Source organism: Musa acuminata, chromosome BXJ2-8 (genome assembly GCF_036884655.1).
Source record: "Musa acuminata AAA Group cultivar baxijiao chromosome BXJ2-8, Cavendish_Baxijiao_AAA, whole genome shotgun sequence".
Classification (NCBI taxonomy): domain Eukaryota; kingdom Viridiplantae; phylum Streptophyta; class Magnoliopsida; order Zingiberales; family Musaceae; genus Musa; species Musa acuminata.
The window spans coordinates 51,674,773-51,689,679 of NC_088345.1; the positions used below are offsets into that span (position 1 = coordinate 51,674,773).

Here is a 14,907-nt window from a genome sequence, read left to right on the forward strand (position 1 = left end):
CAAGAAAGGGGCAGTGTAGAAGAGAACGGCGTAGGGAGTAAGCACAACAGACGCATGTAGCCAATGAATAGAGTGAGTGAGAGAAGCGAACACGTAGTGTTTAGATTGGATGGGCCCCTCATCCTGTGGTGCCCACTCGAACCTTACGGTGGTGAATCACATGGACTCCAGCTCTGGGGTCCACTATCAGTAAGTGATGATGGTCCCCTTCCCTTGTGCTTTCTCCCTTCCAAGACAAGCCCACAGTAATGGGTCCTCAACTACTTGCTTACATAGATAGCTCTATGTAATATAATATTAGTATGTTATGTGTATTTATTATGTTCATAACATAGTGAAGAAAATTATTTTATCCGGATCAATATTTCTGATAACACAAGATCCATGATCTTGTTCGGTTTCACACCATTTCCAATAAAATCTAGCAAAACTTGTTTCGATCGGATCGCGACCGACCAATCGACGGACCGAATTTGCATTTGGTTGGATTCAGGTTTTTTTTGTGTTGTAATATGTAATACTGTCATTTTAAATAAACTAAGTTGTGGAATTATTTTCTCCATTTGCTTTCACTTAGTATAAGTAAATGGGTTTGTGGTGTGATTGGAGAAGCAACATGGTTGGTTCCCATGAACTTGTAATTTCCAAGTTGCCCAAATAATTCTTTTGCAATATATAGCCATAATCACAGCATATTAATGGTATTATTTAGTTGATTGAAGAATATATGTTATTAATGTCACTAAATCAGTTCTGCATTCTTAGGTTGATGTCCCAAAGGCATTCTAGCATCTCTCTCTCTCTCTCTCTCTGTATACTAGAGAGAAATGGAATATATAAATATATGTTTGGAACATTAGGACTCTTATATTCACATGAGAATGCATTGGGTTTGATCTTCCTACATTATCTTGATTATTGACTTTCTCACTTCAGACTGTTCACTTTCTTTTCTTTGTGAATTGTCTTTTGATAAGTCCTTTGTATTCTAAATTATTATAAGATTCTCAATTCATATGCTTTTTTTCTACCAGCAAGTTTTGTGCTATGGAAGGAGAATATATTCTGACATGCAAAAAGGTATGCTTAAATCTTTAGTTGATGTGAAATATGACACCAGTAGGAGTCTCCCATGGATACAGCACTTTTCATTTCTATGTCATGATGTTTGGCATCACAAAAGATTTTGAAGGCAAACCTTTTATATAGCATTATTCAATATAAAAGAATGAAATAAGTAAAAACCATGTCTATGAACAGCTCAACTTTCTTGCTGAATGAAACAGAAATCTTACATAAAAATAAGAGTAATACCACATAATCAGACTTAAAAGTTTTCTAATCGACAACATTAGTTTGCTCATCGACGAATACTTGAAGTCACCAAACTGAAGGATCCAACAATTACATAAGATCTATACTGCTAACCCAAATTAACCACTTGTACAGTTTTCACTTTGTGAAAATGGCACATTGTAGATTCTTAGGATGATGAGCCAATCATTTTACCCTCACTCAGATGCTAAAACATCAAGAGAATTGAGGATGCTTGCACATTGCTGACTGCAGAAACAGTAGCAAATGCAACAATGTCTTTTAGTATTTATAGCAACCCCATGAGGCCTCGTTTAGTTGCCTTCCAGGACTAGGAAACTGCCTTGTACTTTAGTCACCATTGAGAGACATGAGGAGCCACTCCTGCTCCAAGCACACCGTCAACAGAAGCGTGGAGGTGGAGAAGCCAAACCACAAAGAAGAACCGCATCTATCCGGTGCGTACATTCGTAGTCTTGTCAAGCAACTGAGCTCCTCTAGGTCCAGAGCTTCAACAGATCCATCGTCAGCGAAAGAGGAGGTTGTAGGTGGTGTTTTCCAAGATCTTGACAGCCATGGTGAGCACCTTCATGGAGCACAGCAACAACAACAATTACCAAGGTCAAGGCCACCAAAGAAACAAGTGAGAAGAAGACTCCACGCAACCAGGCCTTACCAGGAAAGATTGTTCAACATGGCAGAAGCTCGAAGAGAGATTGTAGCTGCCCTCAGATTGCACAGAGCTGCCATTAAACAAGCAAATGAACATCAGCAACAACAACAGAACTCGGCACCAGTATCAAATTTCAACCTCTCTGCACCGCCCTCGAAAGAAACATCGAATGAGCTGATGGGTTCTGTGAGGAACACTACAAATCATCTGCCGAATTACAACTTTACTAACTACTTGCATGGCCCTCCTTTCTCGCCCATAACTTTCCCTTCTTCCTTCTCGTGGGCTTGTCCATCAATTACACCTTTGTCCATCTCTGATAACTTGAATTTTCCTTTGCCTGATCAGCCATTAGGCCTAAACCTCAACCTTCAAAGTTTCAAGGATATCGACATTTCCTTGCGCCACAACCACCGCAATCAACAACCAATTGAATCATCACAAGCTTCATCATCGTCTTGTTCTTATTCTCCTCCTAGTGCCATGTTGGGTATAGAATTACCGGCTGTCTCAAACAATTCCAAACAAGCCTCTCAAGTTCGATTGGACCCTGCATCCATGCCGCTGCACCTGGCGATGGATGATGAAGAGATGGCAGAGATACATTCAATTGGGGAACAACACGACATGGAGTGGAATGATAAAGTGAATTTGGCAACAACAGCATGGTGGAGTAAATTCCTGAAAAGCATGGAAGGTGGCCTAGAGGAGAGAGAGGGTGGAGTCGGTGCAGATAGGCTTCATGTGTTTGATGAGTTCCTAGATATACCATCTTGGTTAAATGATGGTGTCGAAGGGAATACAAAGGAGACTTCCTCTTGTCAGCAAGATTTGGATGACAATTTTCAAGTGGAGGATTATTTGCAAGATACATCCTTGGCAAGGTAAGTGAAAAAATTTATGTTTCCAAAGGTTTAGATCAGTTTTGATCAATTGCGATCCATGACACAATCAATACAAAGCCTAATTCTTTTACTGACTGTTTACTTTTTCTGAAAACCACGAAAAAAAAATCTATCTGCTGAATACAAAGCCTAATTCTTTTACTGACTATTTACTTTTTCTGAAAGCCACGAAAAAAAAATCTATCTTCTGAATTTCAATATCTGCTGAATACAAAGCCTAATTCTTTTACTGACTGTTTACTTTTTCTGAAAGCCACGAAAAAAAAATCTATCTTCTGAATTTCAATATCTGCTGAAACAATGATAGATCAAAATTTGATGAGATTGGCATACGTTGAATTTTAGCTGCAAAAAATTAGTCATCATGTGGCCTAGCCACAAAGTCTTCTGCATGTGATTTAAGTCACAGACAGCATGATCATCAGAAAGACCTTCATTTATTCGGTTGACACATTATGCTGAAACTTATTGTCTTTTGCTTGTGGTTTTTATTTTCTCTTGCAGCTTGGATATTGGAGAAATTGGATATTGGTAAGAAGAATGGTTTTCAGAGCGAGAAAGATGATTTTTGACAAGGGCTATTTCATCAATACTTCAATAAAATGAAACTCAAGGTTCTCTTGGAGATTGCAGTGTAATGAGACTCACAATTTTCAAAGAAATCTTTCATCATGACCCAAATAAAGTGCTCTCTTAGATATAGAACGGCAAGTTCAAGAGTTGAATACAATGTAACAGGGAACAGTTTCATTTTCTTTGAGATGTCAAAGTTTTTGTTTTTGTTGTTTGTTACTGACTGTGATGGATGTGATGTGAAATGACTAAATTGATGACTATATATAAGCCACACTACTGGACTTAAAATTCAGATTACCACAGAGCATACCTTGATTAAGACATTTGAATAATTGATTAAAAGAAAAATAGAGAACTCAATCAATGTAGAGCAGGTAACTCAACTATATCACATATTATCCATTCTAATACAATAAAGTTTCATTTGAGATTAAATTGTGATCTTCGATTCAAAAGGATCAATTCTAACCACATCTGAATCTGGTTTGATTAATCCAACAAGAAGACTCTGGATGTGGAATTTTTCAGATTTTCTGAACAATTATAGCCATTGAAGCACGTCTTTTTATTTCCTCAAATTTCTTGTATGATTTTGGGATTGTATTTTTCTAGCTAAGAGTCGTAGTGAGGAATTTATCTGTGATATTTACAAGAATTTTGTTCATAAGATCATAAGAAAAGTTTGAACTCACTTGTTATATCCCCCTCCCAGTCTATCAAGCAATAATCAGTTTACTAGCAACAAGATGTTTTCCTTTTAACTTCTATGATTTAGTTTCAACTTTAACCTACCTTCTTAAGATCATCACAGAAAGCATGGTCAAGGAAGTTGTCACCTTGGTGAGGTTGCCAATCCTAGTTGATTGCCACTGCACAAGGTCCAAGCTAAAAATGAGCTTTCATTCATGATCTCCGTGAAGTATACTGTAACGAACATTTCAGAAACGTTCCCCACCTAATTTAATGTAAGCCTAACAGGTTTCCATATTTCAAGACTATGCAGTAGAAGACAAGATTAACAATGAAAGAGAACATGAGGCGGTAATTGGGAAAAGAAACTAGTGGCTGCTACTTTCGAAAGAAATTTGAGTTACTTTTTATGCTAGATGTCATTCATGACATCATTCTTCTTGTAACACTGTATAATATGAGTCCAGGAACTTTGGCAACAATGATTAGGTAAAAGATCTTAGAAACAAAAAGTGCTTTTTCATGAACCTTAAAATCTCAAATTAAGGAAGTAGTGCCTTCACTTCATTTTCTTATAAACAGATTTTCAAATGACAAAGGTTGTTGATGTTGTCTAGATATGTAGGAACAGACTCTGATGAAACAGAGGATACTGATGAAGGTGGTTGATGTTGTCTAGAGAATGTTAGAGAACATAAATGATATTCCAAAATGTGGATGAGTTGCAGGTTTTCTTAAACCTTGTTAGAAAATTTGGTTTCCTAAACTCTTTGCTAATCCAATCATCCTGCTGGGAGGACCAAATCAAAATGTATCCTCATTAGAAAAATAACTTACATATTTGTTCCTCACCACAAATTGCCCTTATGTTAGCCTTTTCTCCAGTAATCAAGCGTATGAACTTTTTGCAGAAATGGAGCATATGAATTTTGACGATCACTTTTCTACCTTCAGCATATTATTAGTTCTGAGTTCTGACAAGATATGGTGTCCTAGTAATTTTGTCAGGTGTGTAGCTGTTCAGGCAATCAAACGATTCTAGATCTGTAAACTTTTGTCACGGGACCGAACTATATAGGACCTACGGTCTGTCAGAAAAATCTCCATTTGCTTCTGCAACTGTTATTTCTTTCATCCTCCTCTCTTTTTCATTGGTTATGTATCACTTCTCTGATCATTTACTACCTGGTCACCTAGGTTAGTAATTCAAATATTGAAAGGCATATTGAGATTTAAGCACAAAAATAAAAATATAATGAACTGCAATCAAAAAAGAAAACGAAAGAAAAAAAATCATTACATGTTAGCATGAAACTTTGGATTTGGCAGCTAGATTCAGTGCAACAATAGCAGTCTATCAGGGGACATACAAGTATATAGAGATGAAAGACTAAATTACAGCTGTAGTCGGTGAAGAGGAAGTGCTTTGTCTCAAATTGGCCATATGAAAATATATTAACCTATATAATGCTTATATATTGTTTCAGAAAAAATCAACTGACACTTTCCCACCAAGAATACTGGGATTTGTGGTCTAGAATAGAGGTTAATAGACTAAGCTTGTCTCCCCATGGTGTTAGCAGACATTCTTTTAGACATGTATGTGCATCATACAAACTGAAGTTGTAGTGTCACACAATATCAGAAACTATACAAAATTAACAACAAATTGAATGTTTATTTTCTTGCCAACCAAGCCTTGACATAGTGTCTGATTTTCTTTCTTTATCTTAAAAAAATTCTTGGCACAAATCATCATGGAGATGTGCCTAAGTATATGACCTAACTAATTTTGCGTGCATGAAATCACTTGCTTGTTGTGACACAAAAAAAGGGTGCATGTTCTTTTAAACAACAAAAGTTGAACTACAACCTCTCCAACATCACAACAATTTTCAGATAGTTCTATTCATCATCATCATCATCATCACAAAGATGTAAAATTGATAACCAAGTTATATATAAGATATAAGATTCTACATGGACTAGTCTTGCTCAAAACAGAGAAATAGGTAAAACCACCCACATTTTCTACTGTAAATTTTTAAGGAGTGGATGAAAGCCTTTGCCTCGATCAAACTGATATGGGCAGAAATATTGAAAATTTCAGGTTTTACAACATCCCTAATAGAGGCATTTTTCCATTAAAAAAGGTGAATCTTGCAGGAGGCATGATGAGAAAGGAGACATATCCCAACACTGAGAAGATAATAACAGACTAAAGTGGGCATTGCCTTGAACTTCCGAAAGAAAGAAAAGGAAGAAGAGGAGGTATAATGAGACAGACTAAAGGTGGCATGGCCTTACTTCTGAGAAGGTCTGTTCCCACCAATCCCTTCACCACCAGCACTGAGAAGAGGTGCAGCAGACAAATGGGGGTCATCCACCAATCCCCCAAAGTGTAGAAACCTTCCTTCCAAACCCCTCTTCTTCTTATCATACAAGGGTAAGAAGTAAAACAGAGGAAGGAAGATTAAAAGATGTGGTACCAACAACTGATCCTGCAGACTGGTTCTCTCTCTCTCTCTCTCTCTCTCTCTCTCTCTCTCTCTCTCTTCATTCTCACACAAACATTTGTATTCTTGTAGTTGTCTCTTTTTGGTTATTTGAGATGATACATCCTAAAGTTAGATGAATGCCAAAACTAAGCATTAATTGTAAAACTGGTCAAGCATTGATTTGGCACCATCTACTTAAATGTGGCAGAGTGATTCATTTCCTGGACTCTTTAATGATGCTCTGGCTGCCCAAACATCAAAATCACTGCCATCTCCACATAAATGACAAGAGTCATACTTGGTAGTGAACTGACAGCTGCGTTTTGGTGGTATGAATTCCCCACCATTGCCAACGCAAGACACTGATCTGCTCTAGCAAGTGGAGCATGCAGTTCATCCACCATCGTCTGCTGCCAGCATGACAGGGATTATGTTGGATTGGGTCAGACCTCGAACCAGCCACCCCTCTACTGGTTGTGACCATGACACATCCCTTCTATCTATCTATCTTTTCTTTATTATTATTATTCATTCTTATTATTGATGTTGTTGCTGTTGACTACCTAAAGAGTCAAATAGTTGAATCATCAAAATATTTTATATACAACCAATTAAACTTGCAGTTGAGCATTAAAAAGGATCCACAATGGCCTTTTGGGTCATTGTCATTTAAATTCTTCCTCCTGCTAATATGGATCTATGACGAGATTCATTTCTTGCCATCGTCCGTGTCATCAGCCACATGGATTCGAAGCTTCTGTACGATCAATTGTTGTCTTCTTGTCGCTTGCGTGCTCGAGCTTACCATCTTACTTACCACCTGAACGATCGATCATCTTTTGTTGACCCATCAACTGTTTGTGGTTTTGACTAACTAACTTCAAGTGCTCCGTGCACGTACGTGGACGGGCACACGGCACCAATGTTTTCGAGAAGAATCCATGTTGAACAAGCGTCAGATGATACGAGTTGAATGGTCAGCTGTCGGATGCTGCATCCGTACATCTATTGGACGGTGAGCTAAGTCAACGTGTCCGAGGTTGGACGGAACGATTGTCCGTGTACATCGATCACAGAGCGTTGAAACTATTTTTGATTAACGTTCGCTGTGTGCACACTAACATCGGCTCAGCATTTACGTCATTTTGATGAGAATTCAATGCTAGAAATTTGACAGGGTTTACTTTTTCTTTTTCCTTTAAATTCAATCTGAACTCACGACGGTAAACATCGTCGAAATACCAAGTGTATGTTTCCATCTGAAATAATAATAATAATAATAATATCACTGATGTTGTTTAGTTTGATGTTGCTTCCATAAAACTAATATTATTCTGTACTTACTTGGAGTTTCATTATCATCTAACCGATGCACAAGTGCCTGACTCCAATCAAATTAATCATGATAATTATAATATGAGTTTAGCTCTTTTATGTGTGTATATATAGCAGTAGTACTTTTGTTCAGATATTTAATTATGTTTCTGAGAAATTGCCATGCGAAACTTTGTTTTGGGTTCTGAATTAACCCAGCTAAGCAAAGTGGAGCCCAACCTTTTCTTAGTCAAATGACAGGAATGGTGCTGACATGGCAATTCCAGATATCATGGGCCCACAAGCCAAGCATCATGATAGTTAAGCCCGTTGGTCTCAACAGTTGAATCATCGGGATATCTCATCAGAGACTATCAAGAGAGCTGACAGTCGTATAGTTTATTGTCGACGACTATAACTTTTTGTGATGATGTTGCAAACTTATTTCTCGAGTTCCATTTTTAGACACAATAAAATGGACTGAGAATTAATATTAGAAATTCCAGAGAGGTGATGAGCTATATATGTCATCGGTAGAAGCAGCAACAGCACCCCAAGCATCCTCATCCTCCTCGGTCCACCACTCCGGTAGTGCTCCTGCTGCTACGAAAGAATCCTCCATCATCAATCCCTCTACTGCCGTCGTCACCGAGCTCCCCTTCCCTTGACCCACCGCCTCCGTCGAATTCTCCCCGCCACTCTCCTGTGCTTCCCCAGCAGGCCGCCTCGGCTCCTCCTGCGCGAACTGCATGGCCGCCGCCCGTATCTCCTCCTTGCTCAGCCTCTCCGCCGAGGGTATTTGGGGCGGCTGGTCGGGGAAGTTGAACGCCGCACGAGTGCCACGGAGACAGTACACGGCAGCATCGTAGGCCCTGGCGGCCTGCTCGGCGGTGGGGTGGGAGCCGAGCCACAGCCTCTCCCGGCTGTTGGGAAACCGCACCTCTGCGACCCACGAGCCCCATTTCCTCATCCGCGCTCCCTTGTATCGCGGTGACGACGACGATGACTGCGCTTGCTTGCCGGTGGCCGCCTTCTCCATGTCTTTCTCGCTCCCTCCGTAACGTCCTACGCTTTCTCTCGGATCGATTCGCAATGGCTTTCCAAATGAGGCGGGAAGAATGGGCGCGTATTTAAAAGGAGAGAGAGACGGGGGAAGGCCGCATGGAGACGCGGTCGGATGTTGCTGGCACGCTTGTCTTGTGGACGGTGAGCTACGTAGCTCCACCTCCGTCGCCCCTGAATCACACCATCCACTACGAGCACCGTATGAACGCAGGTCCCACATGTCTTTGCCACGTGTACACCACAGACGGGAGAGAGACGCATGTGGGTAGATCTGCGGAAACAGCGGCGCCTTGTCGAGTTTTCTTGTGGCAGTTGGCGTCGTTCGTTGTCCGTGTGTCCAGCGGTGTCACAGAATACAACAGAAGTGGAACCCAGCAGCAGGCCGAGTGAGGCTTACAACTTGGAATTCACTATATGTGGCCGTCACCGGCTACTCCGCTTCCATGGATGTGTTTGGTTGACCTCACATTGGGTCATCCTTTACCACTTTTATCCTTGAATCTTCTTTTAAGGTGTTCTCACTCGTTGACCGCTCAAACAGTCCAATCAGCGTAGGGTACTCGTTTATAATGAAAAAGATGTGGTTATCTTCGGTTGGTATTCAAGTGAGGTAAAGAGGGGTTTGATCCCAATCATGCATGTTGTTGTTGATTGGATAGTTGTCTGATAACGTGGCTGATGACTGGGACGATGCTCGCATGTCATCAGAACTTGTTGGATCCGATAATGTCTTATTATTATCGTAAAGGTTTAAACAATTCGGAAAGGATTCAATTTATATTATGCTCTAACCATTAATCCCTTTTGTTTACTCTATTAGGTGCGTAAGATCAATAAGAATGGTGTTTATACTTGTTGATTGAAGACATTGGCTAACTATTTATTTGCATGATCAAATCTAGCCATTGCAGTCCAAAGCCACAAAAAGCTTTGTGGGTTTGAACATGAAATTTACAGGAGATGGCTCATCGAATGAGTTCTGATGGTTTCCCCCTCTTTCTTTTTTTGATCCATGTAACACTCGCTGGTGCTAACTTATAATGGAGTGTGTAAGCATACTTTGGGAATCCATATAGATTCATATCAGTAGGGAATCCACCGGGGAAGAAGGTTTCTACTTCTCTAAACTTGTCACAAACCAATTTGTTAGTGTACGAGAATAGATTGATCACGGCAATACCGATTTCTCATTTCTTTTTATGATAGTTGTGTTTCCTACATAATGGTATTAACAATGTTCTCTTTTTAATCTTAGATTACCTTTCTCTGGTAAATTTCTCAAAAAAAAAAATGAAGTTTTCACTTTTATCTACAGTGAATCTTTTATTTTTTAAAAAATATAAGATTACTCTTGATCTTTGTTCGTTACCTCCACTTCGTCACAAGGCCCCTTCATGTGATTGCTCAAGAGTATCGAGGTGGGGGATAAAATCGAGGGTAAAAAGATAATCACAATGTCACTTTCATGCAACTGCAAGACTCCATTGCCTTATGTGACATTGATTATCGACTTTTTTTTCCAATATATCATGGTCATTGATCTCGATAGAAGAAATGAAAATAATCATTGTAGGGTTTTTTCCCTCGCCTGCCGGATGGCCTATTGTGCCATGTGTCACCTGTACCTTCTTTCCAAACTACTCAACTCCTTAGTCCAGGGGGCTTGGAATCCAAGAAATATAAGAGGTGGTTGAGGACACCATCTTTAAAGATGACGTTTTGAGAGGTGCCGGAAATAAAGATGAGAAGGTAAATAATAATAATGACAAAGGCTAGGGTAAAGATGGAGGGCGAGGGTAAGGGCCTTAGTGACAAACAATGATGATGATGAGAGCACCGAACAAGAATAAAGGCAAAGGCGATAGATGAAAGCCCGAGACGATCACGATGGTACAAAGGTCAAAAGTTAAAAAGAGGATACTGTATGAAAAAAAAAATCTTATGTCTCTTTTTAAAATTTGCCCCACTTGTTATTGATGGCAAGGAACAATTTTTTTCTTCTGTACAATTTGTTTTGGTGTTAAATGAGTGGAACTTCGTTCTCATGCATGCATTCAACAAAAGTTGGTATCTATTCTTGTTTTCGCCTGATCTATGAAAATATATTCATCTTCTGATCATGAAGAAACAGTGTTTTATTTTTTTGGCTTTACACATTCTGTAAAAGCTGATGCATCTGATAGTTCATGTTCATTCACCTTGGTGTTGACGTATTCACTCTTAAGAAGTAAAACAGATAGCATCTCAGTAGCTTCTTCTGTCTCCATGATGCACTATTTTTCTCCCTTCTCAGTTGTGTTCATCTGCATGGCCAGTTCAGTCTTCTTATCGGAACTTAGAACCATGCTGCTGTGCTACACTTTGGAAGAGATCGAGAGACATCTGTTCATGGGTGCGGTAGCGATCTTAGTTTCACAGGATTCATTAGCAAACCATGTGCATATCGTCCTTTAGGAATGTTCTCCTCCTCATCAAACATGTACTCGATAAACCCATAAAAGCACAAGAACATATGCGATCCCATTGTCTGCCACCACAACAAAAAAAAAAAGAGGGTTTTGGGCAAGATTAATCCACTAATCCATAATACTAACTTTATTCGCAATAAAGACGAACGTCGTAATCTGCATAACACTGAGATTAACATGGAAATGCGAACACAATTAAGTACGACAAATGCGAGAGCATCAGAAAGTGATGTTCCACCTGCTAAGTTGTCTTCTTCGTGAACCCACCAATCCAATAATGCCATCATTATGGAAGAAAGTTTGCAAGGTGGAGCTGGAGATGACTCGGTCTCAGCAGATTCATAGTGAAGCATCGGACGTATTCCAACCAATGTTTTTTTGCTGGTCGAAGCTATGATGTCTCAGTTCGTCTCTAACAGGGCTGTCTACTATTGTTTTTCTGCATCAGAATCGAATCACACACCGAGCCAAGCTCAGTAATTCCACAGTTTCTGCATCAAATGAAACCTTGGTAATTCTAAAAAGATAAAAACGATCTATTATATGAGACTCAAATACCATCATAAATCCCAAAATAATATATGTGAAAAAGAACTTTCTATCGAATTGGTCATCGACCACACCCACGGGGAGGGGGACCCACAAAAGAAAAAGAACAGTAACGACGAAAAGAATGCCACACTGGGTCCCACAGGATGGAGAAGAGGCCAATCTCAAGAATACCTACCATCCCCACTCAACGCACTCACTCACTCATCTCCCTGTTCATTGGCCCACAACGTCGCTTTCAGTCTGCCCCACATGCCTCCGAGAGGGTCCACTCACTTACGCACCCCGAAAGCAACCACTTTTTTATTCGAGTGCTGTCATGGGCCCCGGCCGCAACAGGGTTGGGCATCCCGTATAGTTGACTCAAACAGCGAGCCCCACGGTGTGGGGCCTGCACTCGGACCAATCGGAGGGGCTTCATCATGGTTTCGTCTCTGGCCGAGCCACGGGAGCCGGCCCCAGCCACGAAGTGAAGGTGTGGAGGCGGGGCCAGGCCTCAACGTCGGGGGCCCCGCCGACAATGCTGGCACTTCGTCGTCTGGCGAAGCACGTTGGCCCACAGCGCTTCGCGCGGCACGAGACGTGGTACACGTGCGGCCCCGGCAGACCCACAGTTCTTGATCGGACGGTGGATTTGGACGGGGTTACGAATCCACAGCCACGTGGCCGTCGTTCGACTCCGCCCTCCTCCCCACTTCGCCATCGTGGGCAACCGGCACGCGCCCCTCAGTTCCCGGTTACCCGGTCTCCATCCGCGGAGGTGACTTCCCGTCTTTCTCCGACACCTCCGTCTGTCCCCCCGAAATCCATGTGAGTCTTTCGCAGGCTTGTTCTCTATATCCAATAACCTCAGGATCCCCAATCCTGACCGTCCAATCTCTTCATCCGACGGGCTCGATTCCTCTTGTTCGGAATCTCCTATATAATTAGTTTACGTGTAGCGGAGTTGCTCCCTTCGTCCAACCGCATATATTTCAGCGAGCAATGATTGCTCAATAATTCAATATTTTTCACCCATTAAAATAATAAAGAAATTAGTACTAAATAATTGAGTAGGTACTAAATTGGAGACGTTGATGCCTATAAAAAGCGAGCACAAATCCCCATTCTCAATCTCCTCCAAATTGCTCTCTGGGTGTGAATCTAGGGTTGGGCTAACTCCGGCCAAGATGGTGCATCAATCTCGGCCATTAATCCGGCGGCTACCGGACCCTATACTAACCGGTGATCGATCACGGCTGGCCGACGCCACCCCAACACAGGTGAACTCGCCGGAACGTAACTCCCAGTCGCCTAAAGTCTGGAGGAAGCTCGAGCCCGACGGTGTCGGACTAGCCATCGTGGCGGCCCTCGAGAGGACCCGCGGCGGGAGTCCCGCTAACGTGGTCGTTAGCACGGCCACGTCGCCGATCGCGATCACTCCGTCGAGGACTAGCCGGCGTAGAGGGTGTCCGGAGGTATCTGAACTGTGCTCCAGCGGTGGAAGTTGTGAAAAAGGGAAAGGCGGTGGAGATTTAGGGGAGCGGGTGATGGATTTCTATTGCGAGTCCCTGTCGCCGCCGCCCGGAGAATTTGGGGGGTTTCAGGTGGCTGATTTCCTTAGCCACTGCCACCTGTGTAGGAAGAGACTCCATGGAAAGGATATCTACATGTATAGGTAAATTACACATCTTTTAGTCTCAGATAATTGAAGAGATTGGGATCATCTACTTCTTTGGATGATCAAGAACCAATCTTTCTGTTCTGTGAAATTAGATGCATAGCATACGATGGTATGCTAACGGAGATGCAATCGTTGTTGCAGAGGAGAGAAGGCGTTCTGTAGCATGGAGTGCAGATACCAGCAGATCGTCAGTGACGAGTACCAGGAAAACTGTGGGTCAGAAGCCACGAGACCGACCGAGATATCGAGCTCGCCGTACTCCGGTGACCGGATCTTCTCTCCGGGCATCGTTGTGTCGTGAACGTGGAATCAAATGAAGGCATCAGAGAGCTTGGAGCTGCCGGAAATCACACCATGTTGACACATGATGATATTAATTAGCATGAGAACAGTGTAATCTGTTGCGTAAGAGAAATTTTGATAGTTATGATCGCAAACTAAATCCCAGTTTTTCCTCTTCGAAGGTTTGGGGTTTCTTGGCTCAAGAAATCCATGCTATTATCTTTCATCATGAAGAGCCAAAAAAGATGCATCGAGTTGGGATCACCATACAGAGATGGGTAAACGAAAATTATAGATTTGGTCAACCAGAACAGATATGTAAATTTGATCCAATTCTTCTACCATCTATGCTGATACATGCAAGAAAAAGCTGCTCCTGAAAAATCAAGAAAGATGAGAGTTGGAGCTAAGCTAAGTTCGAAATATCATATTTTGGGCCAATATTATTTGTATCTTAAAATAAAAAAAATACTTATATAACAATTTATGAAGATGAATTCTTATGAAAAATAGGCAAAAAGATTGTATGCTCAATGATTGAACCCATGCCCTTGGAAAGAACTTAATAGCAGGAACACAAAGAAGAGCAAGATGAGATGGTATCATCCACAGGATAGTTTTAGAATCCTCAGTTCAATCAGTCACTGAGGCTTTCTCGAGAAGTTGGGATGTTTGAACCCTTCATATTTAAACCTAACTAAAAGCTGTCTCAGCTACAAATAAATAGCTTTCTTATTCACTAGTTTACACAATTTATCACTACTTTCCTTTGCACAGAACATACCAAATGTCCAAATTATCTGAAATATATTGATTGTATGCAATTGCAGTGATTTTTTAGGTTAATCAGAAAGAGAATAATGAAGAAATATTTTATTCAAATTTTGTTACAATAAATACATTGAAAAAA

At 41.0% G+C, this 14,907-nt stretch overlaps 3 protein-coding genes and 1 long non-coding RNA gene across 4 annotated transcripts; 2 read left to right on the forward strand and 2 right to left on the reverse strand.

Moving 5' to 3' along the window:
• Positions 1 to 1,249: 1,249 nt before the first annotated feature.
• Positions 1,250 to 6,691, reverse strand: LOC108953563 (uncharacterized). The gene is made up of 3 exons (XR_010489638.1): positions 6,466 to 6,691; positions 1,991 to 2,057; positions 1,250 to 1,900 (listed from the first exon to the last, which is right to left on the reverse strand). It is a non-coding gene; the product is annotated as an uncharacterized LOC108953563 (long non-coding RNA).
• On the forward strand, positions 1,685 to 3,678 carry LOC135620158 (uncharacterized). Its single transcript, XM_065122864.1, has 2 exons — positions 1,685 to 2,871; positions 3,397 to 3,678. The coding sequence occupies exons 1-2, from the start codon at positions 1,685 to 1,687 to the stop codon at positions 3,425 to 3,427; spliced, it is 1,218 nt and encodes a 405-aa protein (XP_064978936.1). The 3' UTR covers positions 3,428 to 3,678.
• A 1,665-nt stretch (positions 6,692 to 8,356) lies between the features above and the next one.
• Positions 8,357 to 9,032, reverse strand: LOC103996452 (ethylene-responsive transcription factor ERF017). Its single transcript, XM_009417375.2, has one exon. The coding sequence runs from the start codon at positions 9,007 to 9,009 to the stop codon at positions 8,464 to 8,466; it is 546 nt and encodes a 181-aa protein (XP_009415650.2). The 5' UTR covers positions 9,010 to 9,032; the 3' UTR covers positions 8,357 to 8,463.
• Positions 9,033 to 13,158: 4,126 nt separating this feature from the next.
• Positions 13,159 to 14,157, forward strand: LOC135620159 (FCS-Like Zinc finger 13-like). Its single transcript, XM_065122865.1, has 2 exons — positions 13,159 to 13,709; positions 13,857 to 14,157. The coding sequence occupies exons 1-2, from the start codon at positions 13,222 to 13,224 to the stop codon at positions 14,014 to 14,016; spliced, it is 648 nt and encodes a 215-aa protein (XP_064978937.1). The 5' UTR covers positions 13,159 to 13,221; the 3' UTR covers positions 14,017 to 14,157.
• Positions 14,158 to 14,907: the final 750 nt, after the last annotated feature.